Here is a 21,336-nt window from a genome sequence, read left to right on the forward strand (position 1 = left end):
CATTAGGGAAACGCAACTCAGAACCACAATGAGATACCACTCCACACCCATTAGGATGGCTATACTTTAAAAAATAGAAAATCCCTAGTGTTGGTGAAGATGTGAAGAAATTGGAGCCCTTATACATTGTTGGTGGGAATGTAAAATGGTTCAGCTGCTGTGGAAAACAGTTTGGCGGTTCCTCAAAAGCTAAATGTACAATCATCACATGACTCAGAAGTCCCACTCCTAGTTAGATACCCAAAAGGTCAAATGCATGTACACGCGTGCTCACAGCAGGACTATTTGAAATAGCCAAAAGGTGGAAACAATCCAAATGTCATCAATAGATGAAAAGATAAACAAATTGTGGAATACACATGCAACGGAATATTACTCAGATGCTACAGTGTGGATGAACCTCAAAAACATTAGGCTAAGTACAAGATGCCAGACACAAAAGGTCACATATCGTATGATTCCATTCAAATGAAATATCCAGAATAGATAAATCCATAGAGATATAGACTGATGGTTGTGGGGGAGAGCGTAAGGATTAAGAGGAACAGGCAGTAACTGCTTAATGGGTACAGAGTTTCCTTTTAGGGAAATGAAAATGTTGTGGAACTAGACAGACGTAGTATAGTTTATGTACTAAATGCCACTGAATTTATTATTTTTTTTTCTTGAAGATTGGCCCTGAGTTAACATCTGTTGCCAATCTCCCTCCCCAAAGCCCCAGTACATAGTTGTATATCCTAGTTGTAGGTCATTCTAGGTCTATGTGGGATGCTGACACAACATGGCTTGATGAGCAGTGTGTAGGTGAATTTACTTTAAATGGTTAACTTCTGTTATGTGAATAACATCTCAAAAAAGATTTTTTTGAAGCTCAGAAACAGTCATAATTAAAATCAAATATAGAAATTTAAAACTTTATTTTTAAATACATCAAATTCAGTTCATTTGAAAAAGCCTAGGACAAATAAATGAGCCAGAAATATATGAGCCCAGGCATGAGTTAATTATATTTTCTATTTTCTAATATCTATACTTAGGTCAAGATTTTGCACAGTTTGACAATTATCTGGCAACTCCAACTATCTGAACATAATTGAGTAAGACAGAATAGGTAAAAATGTGTTTGAGTAATGAAAAATATGTCAAAGTTATAAAGTATATGTCCCTGACAAAGAAGAAATTTCTCCTGTCTCTTTTATGAACCTTTTTTTCTTATTTCATACATACTTTTAACGAGTTTAGTGATTTGGTTATCCAATTCAAAGTAGATTAAAAGACAACAAATGAAAGGAAATGGCTTGTTAAACGGCATGTTGGCAGCAGCAGGAAGTGATGGGTAACACTTTTTCAGCAAGAGAGAGCACACACACACAAACAAAAACCCTTTACCATGCCTTTGTAATTCTGTATAACTTCTTTTCAAACTTTTTAGTTATTTATCAAAGGAACAAATAACTTTAAACATTAGTCATGTATTTAACAACCACTGTTGCTAATCATTAGTCAGTGTCCTTTTGTTTAAGAGGAACAGAGACATTTATAGATCTTTCCAAAGACTGGTATTAAAAATAGTTATATGGTGGCTGGCCCCGCGGCTGAGTGGTTAAAGTTCCACACACTCTGCTTCAGCAGCCCAGGTTCACGGGTTCAGATCCCGGCCATGGACCTACTCCACTCATGAGCCATGCTGTAGAGGCATCCCACATACAAAGTAGAGGAAGACTGGCACAGATGTTAGCTCAGGGCTAGTCTTCCTCAAGCAAAAAAAGAGGAAGACTAGCAATGGATGTTAGCTCAGGGCAAATCTTCCTCACCAAAAGAAATTAAAATAGTTGTATTGACAAAAGAATAAGTCTTGGCATTTCTCCAAAGAAGATATACGGATGGCCAATAGACACACGAAAAGATGCTCATCATTACTAACCATCAGGGAAATGCAAATCAAAACTACACTAAGATATCACCTTACACCTGTTAGAATGGTAAAATAAGCAAAACAAAAAGTGACAAATGTTGGAGAGGTTGTGGAGAAAAAGGAACCCTCATACACTGTTGGTGGGAATGCAAACTAGTGCAGCCACTATGGAAAACAGTATGGAGATTTCTCAAAAAATTAGAAAGAGAAATGCATTATGACCCAGCCATCCCACTACTGGGTATCTATCCAGAGAACTTGAAATCAGCAATTCCAAAAGTCCCATGCACCCTATGTGCATCGCAGCATTATTTACAACAGCCAAGATGTAGAAGCAACCTAAATCCCCATCCACTGATGATTGGATAAAGAAGATATGGTATACATATATACACAATGGAATACTACTCAGCCATAAAAAAGATCAGCCATAAAAAAGATAAAATCATCCCATTCACAGCAACATGGATGGACCTTGAGGGAATTATGTTAAGTGAAATAAGCCAGATAGAGAAGGACAATCTCTGTATGACTCCACTCATAGGTGGAAGTTAAACAGAGACAAAGAGAACTGATTGGTGGTTACCAGGGGAAAGGGGGTTTGGGGGGAGGGCACAAAGGGTGAAGTGGTGCACCTACAACATGACTAACAATAACATACAACTGAAATTTCACAAGGTTGTAAACTATCATAATCTTAATAAAAAGTTAAAAAAAAAGAATAAGTCTTAGTTATTAGGCAAAGTTATGAAGATCATTTCATTTCCCAAAGATGATTGGAGAACTAACTTATTTTATATACAGCTTTAAAGCACGTTAGCCAATTTAATTGTGGGTTCGTTACTTCACTTGTAAGGTCAACCATATTTTCCAAAGCCATGAGAGAGATTTCAATTTTTGTGTGGATACTTGCTGTTATTTCTATTTCCTCTAGGGGGCTATGCCTGCAATTCCAATAGCCGCCACTAGCATGCTGTAGCGCAAAGAGCACTAAACTGAGGGTGTAAATGCTTGGCCTCCGAGTCCTGGTTCCACCATTCACCAGCAATTGAGCAAGTCACTCCCTCACTGAGTCTTGGTTTCTTCAGAGGGAAAATAACACATACCGTGCCTTCTTCAGAAAAGTTGCGGCGAAGTACTTTGTAAGCTATAATTGTGCTGACAAAACTTAGAAGCACTCTTGTTATATTTGCTAGAAAATAAATGCAGCAGATAGGATCTCTACAGGTGTGACTGAGAAAACAGAATAAAACTTGAGTCAAGCATGCTTCTTCCTTGCAAATATAACTGTCTAAATAATAGTCAAACTACTTTCTTTATTTAAAGTTAGGATATACAAGGACCTTTTTTTAAAAAAAGAAATACAAAAAGGTACAGACAGGCCCTACGTGTGCCTTAAATTTCAACTATTACCAGTCATTACTCGATCTAGGATATTTTCTCAAAATCACATTTCTTCTCGAGTCCAAATCTTCTGGGTTATGCATGTCCTGTATTGTTTATGGGCTTGGTTTAAGCAATAAAAATCTTCCCATAAATCAGCCTTTAATTACCGCCTTTTGGTTCCTGCCTCCCACCACTCCTTAGCTAACATCCCAATCCCTTTCCTGATAAGGAACGTTACCTCCACGTGGCTTCTCTTTCTCCACAGCTCTATTTCCTCTCACTGGTGACCAAAGCAAGCCGACCTGACCTGTGGGAAACTCATTCCAGTAGAAGCCTCTAAATCATTGCATCTTCTAGCATCCTCAAAATCAAGTCTCAATTATCATTGAACAGATTTTTGTGAAACTCTTTCACTGTCAGATATTTTTATATTCACCCTTTCCTATTTTGTTCATATATCATATCAGTAGTTTTCAATGATTTCTGCATAGCCGTTTAAAATTTTTCACAGCACTCCCCTAAAATTGTACAGATAATTTTGCCTGCGATGTAAACTACAGTAAAAGCAAAAGTTACACAGTTAAAAAACTTGGCTTCTTTTCAGACACAGTATGGTTGACTTACTTTAAATGAACTTTTACTCTGAGAAGGTGATTTGATAATTAAGGAAAAGACAGTTTACAAATTTTTCAGCTTGGGTAAAAGGTGTGCCCCAAATCACAGTCATCTAAAGAGACACCAGCTATTATAAGCAGATCCAAATCCTGTCAGAATGTAAACCCTTTCCTAATCCCCAAGTCATTTCTTGTCTAATTATTTTAAGAGTCTCTTTAGTTGTACTATTTTTAAAGCAGAGCAGAGGGACACACAAATTAAATTAGCTGGAGGGTTTCTTAAGCCACTGATGCACTGAGTTTGATAAAAGTTAATCCCATACAAAACTGCAACTATAATTTTATCCAGATGCTTTTCTTAGACTAGGCAGAAGACTCTTCATCAGGGAATGATGAGAGGAGTAGCACTAGATAAAGCCTATCCCAGGCAGAGATCATCTAACAAGGGTAGTTAACAAGTATTAACCTAATTCAAGCCTGGAGCTTACCTCTACACTGAGTTTGCCATAAATAATGAAACATTGTACACTTCTTCCTTTTGACACATGGTATAGTGGTCACACTGCCTCAAAGCAGACAGTATTTTTTCCTTGTCTGTTTAATTTTAATCCATTTTTTTCTGTCCTTGGTCAAATAAAATATTATCTACTGCACAGTCAAGGTGATAATATACAGTATCTCTATATTCTAGCACATATGAGGACTCAAGAAAACAACAACCAAAAGTACATCTTGGTCTTCTAATTTGTAGTGAGACTTTTATTAAACCGAAGCCCCAGTAACTAAACTCCTTAAATGGCCAGATTTTTGTTGTTGTTGTAGCATTTAACTTTCAGGAGAAGAGTCAAATGATAAGCCAATTTCAGTGATTTACTGAAAGGAAGTGCAAAGCATGAGTTGGCATCACTATCTATATAGATGGCTGCTCAGATCTTTTCTAGTTACTATCCTGGACAATAAGATGCTATGAAGAATACAATGATCCCAAAACACAGTGAGATCATCCTTCAAAAAATATATTACGCTATACTTTCTAAGCAAAATGGACTAACGTCTTAGAAAGATTCATTTATTCATTCAACGTATATTGATTGTATACCTACTATGTGTCAAACACTGTTCTGGGTGATAAGGATACAGCATTGAACAAAAGAACACAATTCCTGCCCTATGTAGCTTACATTCTAGGAGGGGGAGAAAGATAAGCAAAATATGTGGGAGGCCAGATACTGATAAGTGCTATGGAGAAAGATATTCCATTATAAGATTAAAACAATACCAACATATTGTTAAAGAGTAACCTAGGATTAAATGAGAATTTTTAGTATATACAACATTTTACTACCCAAGATGACAGCAACAACTGAGATGTTACTGCACATAGTTTCAATACAGGCAAAGACTGGTGTGCTCTATTTTGTACTACCACATGAAAAGTCATTTTGTTTAGGACCCACATAACTGGGGGTAAATAAGAGCCTCCCTTTCTTCACTTATTTTACTCAACTAGTTTGTTATATTACAGGACTATTTCTTATATCCTATTCCAACAAATGAACTAGATTGATTTCTCTTTATTCAAATCTCTTAAATTTGGGTCTTTTAGGGTTTATTAATTTAATTCACAAATGCCCATGTTTTAGGGTAATGAATAAACAGTAACAGTTCTATTTTTATTGAGAAAAGAGTAAAAAGACAAATAACCTCAGTCTAATTTGGCCCATATTCCAGTTTTTATATTTCAATTAACTCACAGGAAAAAAAATTAATGTTTTCTTGAACTCAGGTCTTAGTTATTCCTTCTATCTTTCTCATCACAGAGAGTGAGGAGCATGAGCAATACTTTCAGAAGTCATAACTGCACAATATAGAAGTGAAAAGAAAGAGCTGAAATGAGTATATTTATGAATAGCTGGGTTTTTTCCTGATGTTCACTTCTTTCAGGTTAAAATTATAGTTGTTTCCTGTTACACAGAAATGGCTGTGATGTTGGGCAAGGAGGGCCACAGAGAGAGAAAGGGAATTAGCGGATTTTAGAACTATAAATGAATATGGGCCTTAATACATTTTAACAAAGTATCTTGTCAAAGTTAATTTCTGTTGTCTGAAAGAGTATTACCCAACATATTTTCCAATGCCTTAAAAAAAAATACAGCAGCTCCACTGTTCTTAAGTTAGTATTACCATGAAGGATCCGAGGATTATAAAATCAAGAAAATTGCTTTTACAGTTAAAATCCTAAACAGATATACACAAAGAAACTTCCAGACTTCTGTTATTAAAAACTATACTTGTTTTCTTCATTAATCAAAGTTTGCAAATCATGGTTTCATCATACACGAAATAACTCTTTTATCCACATATTTACAAGATGGTTTTCTAGTTACAGCAAATACTTCTTCCATATACACAAATGCTCCAAGCAGAGTAAATGTGTTTCCTTTTTTAAATATAGAAAAGCTATTTTTCCCCTTTTTATTATAATATAAAGTTCCATTTAACAAAGGCCCCACTTAAGGCTTTGGTGGATTTCCTTTTTAAATTATGTTCCTCATTGAGAACCAAGGCACAGAGGGTACCTAAGTAAAGGTGCATAGCTCAGAAATACATGCTCAACATATTTTAATTATTTAAGTATCATAATACCAGTTGCATTTTATTCTAAGAAGCACTATTTAAAAATGCACAAGACAAAGTACTTTCATTATATTTAAAAGTAGAAGAGGATAAACTGGCTATAAATATGTATGTGCTATTAAGGATAATAGGAATTATCCCCTACTCATTTTCCTATATCCAATTACCCTATATTCAAGGAATATGATGATAAAAGTCTCAATGGAAAAACAGACAATAAAGGTTAAACATTGGAATCATGACCTGCAGAAGAGGAATTAAAAATGGAATAACAATTTATAGTGGCCCTGTCCCTGTGTCTGTAATTCACAGATGGTAGCATGGAAACACTTCGGTGGTGTGAACTGCTGTAGCACGTGGAAAGACACCTGTATGCACAGCGGCTAAATCACAGTGATTCAGTTCCATCAGTAAAGGCAGCAAGCACTTCTGTGGGCTCAGTGGTTCTACCACTTTTTCTTATTTGGAGGCACAATCTGACTCTAGAAGCCCCCAAGCTCATCCAACAGCAGTGCAACCAGATATTGCTTTGGAAAATCTCTCAGTAGGCAACTCTCCTGGGATGTATTTCATCAGCCTGATACTTCCCACTCTGCCAGGGAACAAGCTCATGAAAGACTTCCTATCAAACAGCTCTGTCCTCAGCCCCTCAGGCATTCCCATCCGTGTCTTGCTGGCCTAATCGTGATTCATCTTCCTTCTCAGGCTTATTTTTCTTTGCCTGATGTGACTTTAAAGACATTTTAACAAACCAATAAAGTATAGTAATTAGAATAAATGATAAATATCTCAGGAGTACTGAAAACAACCTCCATCAAATTTGGGAGGCTGCACTGCGCCAGGCCGTCCTCAAGGGCACAAGCTTCATTCCATGGTAGGCCACCTGTCACTTGCCCAAGGTTATATACTGGGAAGAAAGATGCCGATCAAGGAGCCAGAAGAACTACTCCAGTTGTTTCTACCATGTAACCATGAGCAAGTTACTTAACACCTCTGTGTCTCAGTTTACCCATCTGTAAAATGGAGATGAGTGTAATAGTGCTGAGAGGATTGTTGAGGGTCAAAACAAGCAAAAACATTTAAAGCACTTAGAAGAGTGCCTCCCACAAGGCAGTGCTCAAGCAATATTAGCTCCTATTACCACAGTTTTCAAGTCCCCTTAAACAGGATAGAATTTCATATTATATCTTCTTTGATATAGGAAATTCTACACTCAAATACTTCCTTTACTAACAGAGTTTTGTCTTTGGTAACTTTTCCTTTCCATTCTCTTTCTTTCCTTTTAATAAATTATTAGAAAAACCAACACTTGGATTGCTTTTCTTTGGAAAATGGCAATGGCTCGATGGAAAAGCAGTGTGTTGCTGAGGGAAAAGTGCTAAACCTGGAGCTAGAAGACCTGAGTTCTAGTCGGGGGCGTCACTGACTAGTCGCCCCAGCCAGGCACGGGGAGTACCGTCGGGCAAAGTGAAGTCTGCCTTCTAGCGATGGGTGGCAGGTATTATACAAATAATAATGAATAATTTTAGACATATTCTTCATTATTAAACATGCTTCATTTTTCTTTATCATACTGTAATATAGAATTTAGGTGTTCTTTTCCTTAAGTCACCATTCAAACTTAAATGTGACTTCAGAATAGGTGCCTGTAATAAAAATACAGACAAGTCAACCATGCACTTGTCTCAATATTATCTGTAAGTGCAGAATAAGGGTGAATGAGAATTAAGGTTATTTTCTAGATAATTCACACCACATTTTGGGAGGAAGAGAAAGGATGTTATAGTGAATATCTTAGTTCTCAGTGGTGTAGCTCTGAACTTAATTGGCTGACTTAATGAATCATTGAATCATTTTTCTCCAATCTGTTTTTTCTTGGTAAATTATTCCAACTAATGAACAAATTTACATGATGAAAAAGAAAACGGAAACGGCTCAAGAAAAATAACTCACACTAAAAAACAGTTGCCAGTTAACAAGTGCCCTGCATCAGGACCTCCCCTTGGTCTGGACACTGCCCGTGAGGAGGAAGTCAATTACACTCAGGGTTAAATTAAACATATGTAAAGCACCAGTACAGTGCTTGGCATATGGTCAGTACCCAGTTAACAGCTATCATTCTTACTATCGCATGCAATCATATCACATATGAAAGAAACAAAACCCAGAGAAGTTAAGTTGGTTTCCTTGGGTCACACAGGTAGTGTGCAGGAATTTGAAACCAAGTTCATCTGGCACCAAAACTCTACCTTGTTGCCTACCAAACTCTGCTTTGCCGACTGCAGTTGAACTCACATTGTACAAAGTTCAATCTGCTGAAAATTCACTTGACGTCAAAATTAATTTGTCAAGTCAAAGTCTGAGCTGTCTAAATAATTGTAACATGACTGAGCAAAGACAAGTTGTTTTTATATTCACAAAGAAAATGAGCTGCTACCACCCAGCGTGAGATTACCTGTGTATTTTCTTAGCCTGCTCAGTTAAAACATGTTCAAAATAACACAATTACTCTGCCCTATTTATAAATCTAAATACTGGGGCCGGCCCAGTGGCATAGTGGTTAAGTTTGCACACCTCGCTTTGGCAGCCCAGGGTTCACCGGTTAGGATCTTGGGTGCAGACCTACGCACCGCTCATCAAGCCATACTCTGGTGGTATCCCACATAGAAGAACTAGGACCTACAAGTAGGATATACAACTATGTACTGGGGCTTTGGGGAGTAAAAAAAACAGGAAGATTGGCAATAGATGTTAGCTCAGGGCCAATCTTCCTCATCACCCCCCAACAAAAAAAAGCCTGCAATAATAATAATAATAATAAATCTAAATACTACACACCTTTTAGTGATCTCATTTGGGTAATCTAGTATAGAAAGTGGCACAAACCCTTGATAAAAAAGTTATTTCTACTACTTGCTGCTAATTCTCATATAGGATTTGTGACATGCATAGTTTCCTCTAGTGAAATTAGCATCTGAAGCAAGAATTTAAATCGCCTCTGGATATCCTGTAAGTTCATTAAAAGATAAAGGAAATCTAAATGACATTTATTTCTGAACTGCTTGGAGAACCAAATAGGCAAATACTTGCCAAACCAACATATTGTTAAGAAAGTGATATGAACAAAGTCCTTGTTAGGAGAAAAGAAATGCCACGTTCAGGTAGGGTGTGTATCTGACAAGAATGAAGCAGAGGGCTCAACAACTGGCCGGGGAGTTTGGTTAATGCATAAAGGAAGTGTGAGTCATGCAGTCAGTCACTGAAGAACTGGCACACATCTACTGCTAGGTGGTCACAAAGGTGCGTCTGGTAGGGAAGACAGACATGGATCTACCACCAGGGGTGCAATGAAGAAATTCCCACTCACAACCTCCTCTCCTCCTTGAAAGGAGCTTTATCCTCAACAGTAAGTTGTTCCAGGGAGGAAATGAATACCCCAAATGGCCTTTCCTGAGATCCGAAAATAAAGGCCATTTGAAAAGGGCATTTGTAGGGGCAGGAAGGTGGGTATACTTCAGAAGCAAACAATTTTCTTAAAAATATAAAGGTCTTGAATTGTTCACAAATTCTATCCATTCCAGCATCTTCATTCTGGAGAAAGAAAGATCTTGCTAAGCTGAGAGAAGGGGAAAGACTGCCCCATTCAAGGGGCTTCCAGGCCCAGAGGCCGAGCTCATGGATGGATTGGGGGCAGGGGGTGTCCATGAACCTCTTGAAATTACATGCAAAATTTTGCATTTCTATCAGATTCCCAGAGGGGTCCATGACCCCTATAACTTTAAGAGTCAAAGTTCAGGCAGAAGTCTGACAGATATACACTTAAATTCTGGCTCTTTTGCTTATTAGCTGTGTGATCATCCAGATTAGCTGAGCAAATCACCCAATTTCTCAGAATTTCAGTTCCCCCACTTCAAAATGGAAAAGATGATCCCTAACTCATTGTGAGGATTAAATGAGATAAAGCACATTAAGCTTCCAGCACAATACTGTTCATCCTCCCGTAAGAAGGACAGCAGAAAGCCATTAAAGCTTCTAGTGTTATAAGGAATGGAATCTGAAACCATACACCAAGGACAATGACAGAACTTTTGAAAGAGCCCCCAAAACATCGTCAGTTCCCCATGTCCACCATTTTGTAACTCAACTCACAAACCTCTCCATTTGGGGGCCGGCCCAGTGGCACAGCGGTTAAGTTCGCTCATTCCACTTCAGCGGCCGGGGTTCGCAGGTTCGGATCCCAGGTGCGGACATGGCACCACATGGCAAGCCATGCTGTGGTAGGCATCCCACATATAAAGTAGAGGAAGATGGGCACAGATGTTAGCTCAGGGCCAGTCTTGCTCACCAAAAAGAGGAGGAATGGTAGCAGATGTTAGCTCAGGGCTGATCTTCCTCAAAAAAAAAAAAAAAATCTCTCCATTTGAGTAAATTCATGTTTAATTCCCTATGGTCATGAGACTACACTATTGTGGCAGATTGTTAGTGAAAGAGATTCAAGGACATCTCTGGTGTCTCTTAGGTGGAAACTCCACTACTAGAAAAAAACGCATCTCAGATTATTAGCCCCTAAATGTATTAGAAATAAGCTTTAAGTAAACAAGTTTCCAAATTCTGTAATAACTTGTGTGGTGATATATTATTTTTAAATGAATAATATCTCCATGTTTGTATGTATAATTCCTCTATTTATATAATTAGTTCTTAATTATCTAGACCAAATGAGAAAAGTTAACAGAAAATCTAAAAATCAAGAAAAATCTTTGCTCATTTATAACTGGTTTTGGACTTTGGAAAGCTTCCTTTATCTAGGTAGAGAGACCAATCTAAGATTTCTATTTGCTTCAGATGGTTCAACAGATCTAACTAAAAATATTTACCAATCTTGTCTATACCTCAATATTAGCTGTTTTATAACATATATACCTCAATAAATACTCAGCCAAAAAGATTAAAAAGTTTTTAGATATTATAGTTTTACCTTACAGATATTTCAGCTATATTTAGAGCCCAAATGAAAACAGCTAGTACAGAAGGAAATGGGCATGAAATTCTTGAGGTCTACTCAGATAACAGTCAAGATAAGGTCAGTGGATATTTGGAATACCAAAGACACATTTAAAATAAAACACTCTGATGGCCAAGAACTCTTTCTCAAGTTGTGCTTGAGAGTAATGGTTTGGGTTATATGCTTAATTCCCCTCTATTCCAACAAACCCCGTAGCCAAAAACTTTCCCCATCAGCCAGAAAACACTATGAGAAGAATCTGTTCAAAGTTCAGCAAAGAAGTTGACACTCCCTTGACATAGCAAGGACTCCTCAGGAAGTCGCTAAAATTAGATCATTTTCTAAGTGTTTAAGAAGAAGCCCCAAAGCGGGGGGAAAAAAAGTCTAAAGAAAAAGGTGCCTTTATACCTGTGTTCAAAGCTTTGTAAACAAAATCTCTCCAGGAAATAAAATCACGTAGCAAACAAAGGCTGACTTATCTGAACTGCTGTCCATACTTACCAATCTAAATTCAAATCAAGAACCTTAATTTTTAAACTAAGTAGACATTTATTCAGCAACCATGTACTGTGAGGTATAAGGCACTGCCCCAGACACTGGTGACACAAACAGTGGACCCCAGGCCTACTCTGATGGAGCTTACATTCTAAAGAACAAAAGCTTGACAGATATGTAACGCGCTTCAAATACGATTTAAGAAACATCTTCTGAAGATCTGTGATAAACCAGAGTAACCAAACATCCACAGCCTATCAAAATAATTTTAAAATAAGAGGCCACAGTAAGAACTTCTAAATCTTGCAAGACTTTTCACCTTATTCAACAAGATGTTTTGAAGGTAATTTTAGGGGTGGCTCAGTATTTATCTCAATTCCAAAACTGTGGTTATGTATGCAGGCCACATACATATAGAAGAGTGAGGATTCCCCCTCCCCACAAACACACATACCACTCAGAAATAGCTGAAAGAAAACTGCCCTCTGAGATTTAAGTTACACAACTAACACATAATGTATCATAGCAAAAATATGCAGAAATTATCTTCAAAAGGCTTCCAGGGTTTTATAACTTCCCTGTTTCCTAACTGAAGATTTAAAAACTTAAATAAAAAACAAAACTCCAACCATACGTAAATTTAAGCTAAGTCAGGACCTTAAGATAAAGGAAGGCAGTATGCACAGGAAATAACTGTTTGCAATGAATCTAATTAAAATCCATGACAGCAAGATAAAGATGTGATCATCCAACGTTATATAAGATTTAAAAAGAATTCTTGAGAAAGACATACTCTAAAGAAAGAACACAAGACTTAATCCAAAATTTCATAAAACTTTTTTTTTTAATCCTAGGGGTTAGGTTGAGGGCAAGAGGGAAAAAATAAACTAATAGAGAAACAAAAACCTACTGAAGCTCTGGGTTTAGCGCAATGAGGCAGCGGCACTATACAGACTGATTTCAGTTGGCATGGAAATAAAGGTTCGAATATGACTGCTAAATTACGATGGTATGCCACAATTTTAACAATTTAGTAGCGTAAGAAGTGGGACTGCCAGTTGTCGCTATACATGGTTGTATATATAAACAAGTATGTTTCATACATATTTATTTATATGTACAAATTTTTATAAATATATATTTGTATATATAAACAAGTTGTATTTTATAAACAAGCATGTATTCTTTTAGTAAAAAGAAAAAAGATATTTACAAAAGTAAGAAAATAATTAATTTGAAGAGGTCCACAACATGGAAATGAGTCACAAATAACAATAAAAACAACAGTGATGAAGAATAACACTTACTGAGAGTTTCCTAAATACCAGGTCCTCTGCTAAATGTTTTACATTTAACATTGAATCCTCACAACCACCATCAAACTGATACTATTATAATCCCCAATTTACAGCAGAAAAACCAGTGGACTTGAGAAATTAAGTAATTTGTCCAAGACCAGACAACTGATAAGTGGCAGCACTGAGATCCAAAACTAGGTGTTTCTGACCCAACTGGCAAATGTCTTAACCACTCTGTTAAATAGCCCTCCCAAGTGGCTGGCCTGGTGGCAGTAGTGGTTAAGTAGTTTGTGCACTCCACTTCAGCGGCCCGGGGTTCACAAGTTCAGATCCTGGGCGTGGGCGTAGCACTGCTCATCACGCCATGCTGTGGCTGCGTCCCACATACAAAATAGTGAAAGACTGGCACAGATGTTAGCTCAGCGCCAATCTTCCTCAACCAAAAAGTGGTTGAGAACAGAAGATTGACAACAGATGTCAGCTCAGGGCCAATCTCCCACACCAAAAAAAAAAAAAGAAAATAGCCTTCTGAAGAGGCAAATAGAGGCAGTGCCCACCCTACCACTACCCAGAAAGGGTACCCAGACTCAAAGGAACGTGTCTGGTCCTGGAGACAGCACTGTTCCCCTGTTGAAGATATGTACAGTTTTCAGGGCAATCTCCCTTCTCTGATTGCCTGCTCACCAAGCAACTGATAGTTTGCTCTGGCTCCCACGTGGCCTGCCTACATGGAAATCATGGCCTGGCCAGAGGGCACACATTCTTGAGGGCCTTGAGGCCCTTGGGGTTCCATATCTCATCATAAATGACTAAATGTGCATCCTGGTTTTACCTATCATTCTCAATGAGCTGGGGCAACGCAGATCTCACTCCCTGAGACATGAGGTTTTAAGCCTGACCACCTCACTCTGGACTGCGCTGATTCCTCCACAGTGACACTGCCCCATGGGAGTGGCTGTGCCCAGCTGACACACTCATGTCTCACCACCTCCATCAAATCTCTATAACATATACCTTCAAAATTGAAAAGTTTTCTAATTCCCTGTAAATTCTATAAAGACTTTCATAGCCTCTCTTGAAAAGTATTGTGAAACTCAGTGAATGATATGCAAAGAATTTCAACAGCTGAGAGGCTGTTGCTATAATGAACAGCGATATTTTCCCACAGCGATATTTTTCCACTTTTAAAAGTCACTTTCCATCATTCGAATATGGTGAATTTAGAAAAAAGTTAATAATCTAAGTTAATTAAATTGGATACAAGTGTATTAACCTTTTTACTTTTAGTTTCTTAATGTGTTATAAAATATCTCAGACATTCAAAAAGCTGCGATTAACAAACAAACATCACATATCCACACATTCAGCCTAAGAAATAAAATACTACTGATAGAGCTGAAACCCCCGGGCATAGCATTATAATGGCATTATTGTGTAGCTCTTATATAATTGTCATTACAGAAGTGAAGTGGTATTCAATTAAGCAAGAAAAGTAAAGATTTCTCCTCCCAGTTTAAATTTGGGCAGTAGCAAAGCTTATCAGCCAAATCAACATGCTGCGATAATTCTGAGTTTGCTTGATGGGAGAATACGGCAAGATAACAACATACCAATATCTCTTGACATTAATCTCATAAGTGATGTATAGACACAAACTAAAAACAGGTGTTGCCCTGACTCAGATTATTTCTGAACAGTCACTGGGTAAGATTAGGCCTGAGGCTTGAGTCATCTGTTTACATACTACAGAGCAGAGCTTCTGGAGCTTTGAAAAGTTGGCTATACAAACTAATTTTCTAACCATGTTGGAAATGATAGAAAAGCCTGTCCAGGGGCAAGACATTTTCTTGGGACCACGCCTGTTCCCTCTCAGAGCTGTACTCTTCTCTTAAAAATCAGCCTCATTATATACCCACAGCCGTATGAAGCCGCTTGTTCCTCGGCCTAATAACTCAAACTAGGGATGGCAACTTCTCTGGACTTCTAACAGAGAAGGAAAGCAATGCCTGTGAGCTCAGTTAAAACTGTATTTAAGCACATTCCATGCATGGTACTCTAAGTACAAAAATAAATTAAACACAGTTCCTCAAGAAGTCGACTCTCTAGGGGTTCTGCGAAGACCTGGTGCACGAGGAAGAGATTTACAGGAAAAAGGAAAAATTGGTGCAGGAAGCAAAAAAGATGGAACAAATTCAATAAAGCAGGACCAGTCACCGAGGCCGACTCTCGGGGTTTACTTTCTCCTTCTTGGGCTGCTCAGCCATCTATTCAACCCTGAGGGGTCTGCAACGTCTGTTTTTCTCCCCTGGACAGCCTCATACCCTCTCGCAGCTTTGATTAACTAACCTAGGCTGATGATTCTCACATTTCTTCCCTCCAGCCTGGGTCTCTCGCTTGAGCTCCAGACCTGCCTATCCCTCTGCCAGCTCAAGATCTCCAACTGGCATCTCAAACTCAGTATTTCTAGAACTGAACTCAGCACACACCTCTCTTATCCCCCTCAAACCTGCCTTTCCTTTTATGTTTCCTCTCTCAGTTATAGTTCCCACCATTTACTGGAAGTCTGAGCATCACCCTGGACCCCTAGATAACCTTTTCCCAGCACTTGGTGGGTAGATAGGTCCTGAGTGTCTCCAGATTCCACCCTCTTCTCTCCACCCCCATCCAAATCCAGGTCACCACCATCTGCAACAGAACTCCTCCTTTCTCATCATTCTCCAGAGGGCTCACTCTTTGCAAAACCTATTATACCACACCCCTATTTAAAAACCCTTCACTAACTTCCCTAGTACTTTCAAGGATAAGCCCAAACCCTTAATAAAAACCCATGCATTATGTGGCCCCTGCTGTCAGCCTTTCCTCTTCCCACTTCAGGCTCCAGGTAGGTCTGCTGCCCCAGATCTTTGGCCTCATGAAGTTCCTCTGTTGGAACAGTCTTTTCCAGCCCCTGATAGGACCAACCCACCCCATCCTTCAGGTCCCAGCTCCGACCTCACTTGCCCTAAGAAGCTTTCCCTTTCCGGTCCCTCCCTATTGTCTATAGTACTCTCTGTCTCCTCTCATAGCACTGGTCATGCCTCTTTTCTTACTGGTATCAACACTAGGGTGAGCTCCTACTACACATGTGCTTGGCACTTAATAGGTCTTCAGTATTGAATGATCAAATGATCAGATGGTCACCAGGGGCACAGGTTACTCCTGTCAGTGGGATTTCCAGTTAGGAAGACAACATGGGCACATAAGTGGAATAACCAGTTTCTCCATCTTTCTCTTACCCAGAATCAGGCAGCCAAAGTCTGGAAGACTCTTAGGCTTAATTAGAGCCCTTTTCTTCACAGCCCTTACAGAGCATTTTAAATTGAAGACATTATGTGGATACTTGAGGACTCCACAACTTCCTACTGACTAGATTAGGGGTTTTCCATGGCAAACCTATGATTACTATAACAGACTAGTTATTAGAGATATGGTTTTACATACGCATTAAATCACACAACCACTCTGAGGGTTAGGCACCACTGTTATCCCCATAGTTCAGATGAGGGAACTGGAGCTCAGAGAAGTCATATAACTCGCCCAAGGTTAAACAACCTGGTGAGGAAACCAGAATTCAAACTCAGGCAATACATCTCTAGAATCTTGGCTCGGCCTGTGCAAAATAGTCAAGGAACGTTGGATGAATGAAGTCAGTAAACTGTACTAGATCAGAATAACCACATTTAGGATTATATTAGAAAAAGAGAACTTGGATAATCCAAAAGGCATTTCTATTAGATTTTGGAATACATTTTGGGGGACATATAAACATTTTCAAAACTCAGGCACTGTGAATTCTCTTATTGAGCACACTCAAGGAAAGATGTCTTGCTCTGTATCTCTTCCTTCCTCATGGGGACAGGGACTAGAGGCTCAACTTAGCCTGCAGGGACATTGAGAACACACAGCATGCGTTACAGTGGCTGGGAAGGAAGGGGCGAAGGCCTTTTTTGCGGCTTACCTCCCGCAACTCCAGTCTTTGGGCCACAGCCTCCAGGCTCTCCTGGCCAGTGCTCTCCACCGACAGTGTGAACTCGACAAACTCGTTATTGAGCAGCTGGATCCGGGCCACCAAGCAGCTCTTGCTGGACACTGTGTAGCGCCGGGTGCGTTTTAGTTTCAATCCAAACGGCAGTGGCATCTTCTCTCTTCAAGAGTGGAGGAGTCAAGAGGGAAAAGCACCGCCACCAATCCAGTCACGGTGACGGCAGGAGAAAGCAATCCTCTCCCGACGGGAGGAGTACTGTCCAGTCCGGCTGCTCACCCAGCAGCTGCTGCCGCCATTAAAAAGCAACCGAGTCTCCAAAGGCCAGGTGAGGGGAGCATCCACGCCAGTGCTGAGGAAAAAGGAACGCCGGTTACCAGGCAGCAGCAACGCTGGACTTCGCTTTTAAAAATAAAAATCACTACAGCTGCAGCCAAAGCATCAGCTTTCCCTCTCTCTGCATAAAGAAGGCCTTCACGGGTTCTGGGAGGCAGTGGGCAAGTTTATCATCAGAGCTGTGCTAGGCCCGGGGGCAGACTCCACCCCTCCCTCCATCCCACAAATAGTAAGAACAGCCACCTGTGGCTATCTTCAGGCTTAAATGAGGGAACGGCGGGCACGACGATCCCCCCGAATTTAGTAGCTAGCATTGGTGGTCTCCTATTTGAGACGAAGTTTTGTGTTTTCAAAGTTAACTCTTTTGGGCTCCCCAGTACTCCTCCCAAAGCCAGGGTTCTTAAGTGAGGTAACAGCCGAACCCCTCCAAAGAGCTCCGTTCAGTCTCAATCCCCGAAATCGGGCGAGTTAACCCGGAACCCAAACGGGATGAATGGTCCCTCTAACATATGGCAGCTGTGAGGGTGGGACGAGAGGAAGCCCTACACAAGCCATGTGTAGCACCCTTTCTGGTTTACAAATATTTACGTCCGAAATTGATCGATTTATCCACAAGTCATACGAGCCCCTACAAATGCTCGTTAGCGGACGACCCCCCCCAAGCACAGAACTTCTGACAAGCGTGGCCCCGGGGGGGACGCCGAAAGGGGCGATGGACCTTCACCTAAGTGGGGCCGCGGGCCAGAAGAGCAGGCGGGCGAAGGCTTAAGCGCCATCCTGGGTTAACGAGGGGAGGACGAGGCTCAGCACGCCCATGAGGTCGAGGGAACCGCGGAGAGATCCGGCTCCGGCTCCGACTCCTCCCGCGTCCTCCCCCTGGAAGAGAAGGCGGCGTTGCCCGGCCAACGAACCCCTCGGGGCCCTCGGAACCCTCCGCCCGCGGCCGCGTTTCCGGACGGACACGCGGGGGCAGGAGCGGCCCCGCTGCTCCCGGAGGGAACGTTTAAAGGACCCAGCTCGAGACCCAGGGGCGGTGGATGGGTTGGGGCGGGGCCCGTTGAATTCCCGATTTGGAGCTTTGACATCCGCGGTTTACATCGTTTTAAACACACCCGTTGATGGGAACTCCTGGCTGAAGCACTGGGTGTGAACGGCAGCTGGGGATGTTCACACTGGCTGGATTGGTTTTCCCCTGAGCGAGTCGGCAGAATCCCGGGACGGTCCCCGCCCTCCGTTTTCCTCTGAGCAGAGGCCGCCCCCGAGGATGAAGCGTTCAGGGAGGCTCGGCCGCGGCGGGTTCCCTGAACGGGGGCTGGGAAGCGCGCGGAGGGGCAGGCAGGGTCGGCCCCCAGCCCTCCCACCCGGCAGACACAGACCCCGGGCCTGGAGAGGAGGAGCGGCTCCTCAGCTTCCCACTAGAACGGGCCGAGCTGGGAGTCCATCCCCGAGTCCTCCTTCCCAGTCCTCTGCTCTTTTCCGCTTTCCTGACGCCGTCTCAGCCCCCGAGGTGATAGGCACGCAGGGCTCTGGGGGATGGCAGAGCTAGAGAATAGGGTTTAGCGATTACACGAGGCTTTGCCAAACTTAACATTTTGTAATTCCATTCCACAAAAGTGTATTGCGTCTCTGAGGACAAGGCAGTGTAGTGGGCATCTTGAGAAATCTAAGACGAATCCTAAGCCGTCGCTGCCCTTAAGGAGATTACAAGCATGCTATAATTACATACAGGGCTGTATCTCTAATGACCCAACCACGGATTTCGCTCTCTGGTTTGTTTTGGTTTTGTTTTGTTTTCTGAGCTCTGAGTACATCCCCAGAGAGTCAGAAAAATAAAAGTTAAACACAAGGAAATGAGGGAGAAAGCCAGGGGAAAAAAGAAAACTAGAACTACCTAAAACACTGTGTTAACGGCATTTGCTGAGTGCCTTCTGTAGGTTAAAGCATCATTCTAAGAGGAGAAATAGAAAATAAACATAAAAACATATGATCTCCACTTGCAGTTTTCACTGCTCTTTGCTGTGGCAGGGTATAAACCAAACAGATAGTTGAAGCAAAATGAAAAAGAAAAATCAAGAAACTTACTAAAACTTACTATTTAATTTTAATGAGAAAAAATAGTAAGTTAATTAGAGCACATTAAATAGTACGTTTTTAACTAGAAAAGTGCCTGATGAGCCATCAGTTTCTATAAATTTAAAAAGATTACATATACAGACATATATACTAAATACCCTTTTATGAGATGAAGTGGTGGATTTCAATTTTATATACAAATTATGGTAATGAAACAGGACAGATGAAGTGGTGTAGGTGAAGAGACAAGATATTGCAGATATACAGAGGAAAGATGAAAGTTTGTACTAGGGGTGTTCGAACATGGTATTCTCTTCACCGCAAAGATAGAACTGTGCCTTAAAGGCAGTAGATACTACACTATATAACTTAATCATTAACTTACACTCTGATTAAGCAAACGCAGAGTAAAACTTTCAGTTGTCCCTGAGATTTGAAATGTTTTACAGCATCAGGGATAAAGAAAAGCCAATGTTTTCTCTTTTTTATTTTGGTAAACGTTATAATGTAATTGAAAAAGTTGAGGGGTGTGTATATATCAGGTGCATTTTTCCCCAAGAACCTGTGTTAAAATAATGTTCTGCTTAATAATTTACAAAATTATCAAAGACTTACGCATCTTAATTTTCAGTTATGTACAGCATTTGCTGCCAAATGATGTCATAAAGTTATGAAAGTTTGAGTGGAGGAGTAGAAATTTAAGATGCTTTGTGGGGGGCCTGTTTCAGGTGTAAAATAATATGAAATAATTTGAAAGGTAGTTGGGTCTGGAATGATAACATCTAACTAATAAAGTAAACATAATTCATAATTAGCTTTTGAAGGAAAAAATTAAGAGGTGCTTTATTTCTCTACAAAATCATTGTTATGTAATAAGAAAACAGATACATATTATTCTGTTCAAGTTTTCAAAAGGCAGTCTGAGATATTTGTGAATTCATTTTAATGTTTTCTCTTCACATCCCCTTTGAAAAGTTTCTCAAATACACTTTAATTCTGACTCCTGTAGTTTCCCCCCTTGGTCCTCACCACAGGCAATTTTGCCAATCATGCCTTAAAATAAAATAATCACTAAAAGAGAGTATATGGTATTTTTAGGGTAATATATAGATCTATAGCGTTAAATCAAATGTATGTTTCTCAGGGACAGAACACTTATTGCGAAGAAAATGTCCTAGAAACAAAACAGACAACATTGTCAGAGTAAAATTACTGTCATATCCCAAACTTAAAAAAAAAAAATCTGTCAGCAACTATTAGGCGTACAGCGGTTGTCACTTGGAGCCCACGGAGTGTTTTGAATGTGTTTGCGAGCATATGCTATTATTATAAGGCTTTCTCAGCAAAAAAGGAAATAAGAAGAGCATGCCAAGAGCGGCCAATCTAATCAGGATTTGCAGAAATCACAAGTCGGAATTTGCAGACCCAAGAATTCTTTTTTCCAGAGTAAACACTCTTTACTCCATAAACAAGTCATCACCAAACAGTCCTTCCCTCCTCGCCTTCTCGCCAAAGTTATCTGGCAAATTTCGCACTTAATATTCCAAGAGGCACAA

At 40.1% G+C, this 21,336-nt stretch overlaps 1 protein-coding gene across 3 annotated transcripts in view; it reads right to left on the reverse strand.

Annotated features, from left to right (window-relative positions):
* PTPN21 (protein tyrosine phosphatase non-receptor type 21) overlaps positions 1 to 21,336 on the reverse strand; it is a 78,495-nt gene that overhangs the window by 56,566 nt on the left and 593 nt on the right. For 2 of the 3 annotated variants that reach the window (XM_046647308.1, XM_046647309.1), the window contains exon 2: positions 17,348 to 17,723. In XM_046647308.1, the coding sequence (XP_046503264.1) occupies positions 17,348 to 17,527 (180 nt within the window). In that variant the 5' untranslated portion in view covers positions 17,528 to 17,723. Of the gene's footprint in view, positions 1 to 17,347; positions 17,724 to 18,431; positions 18,562 to 21,336 lie in introns of those variants that run through there. The other variant, XM_046647310.1, reaches the window with a different exon arrangement.

Source organism: Equus quagga, chromosome 20 (assembly GCF_021613505.1).
Source record: "Equus quagga isolate Etosha38 chromosome 20, UCLA_HA_Equagga_1.0, whole genome shotgun sequence".
Taxonomy (NCBI): domain Eukaryota; kingdom Metazoa; phylum Chordata; class Mammalia; order Perissodactyla; family Equidae; genus Equus; species Equus quagga.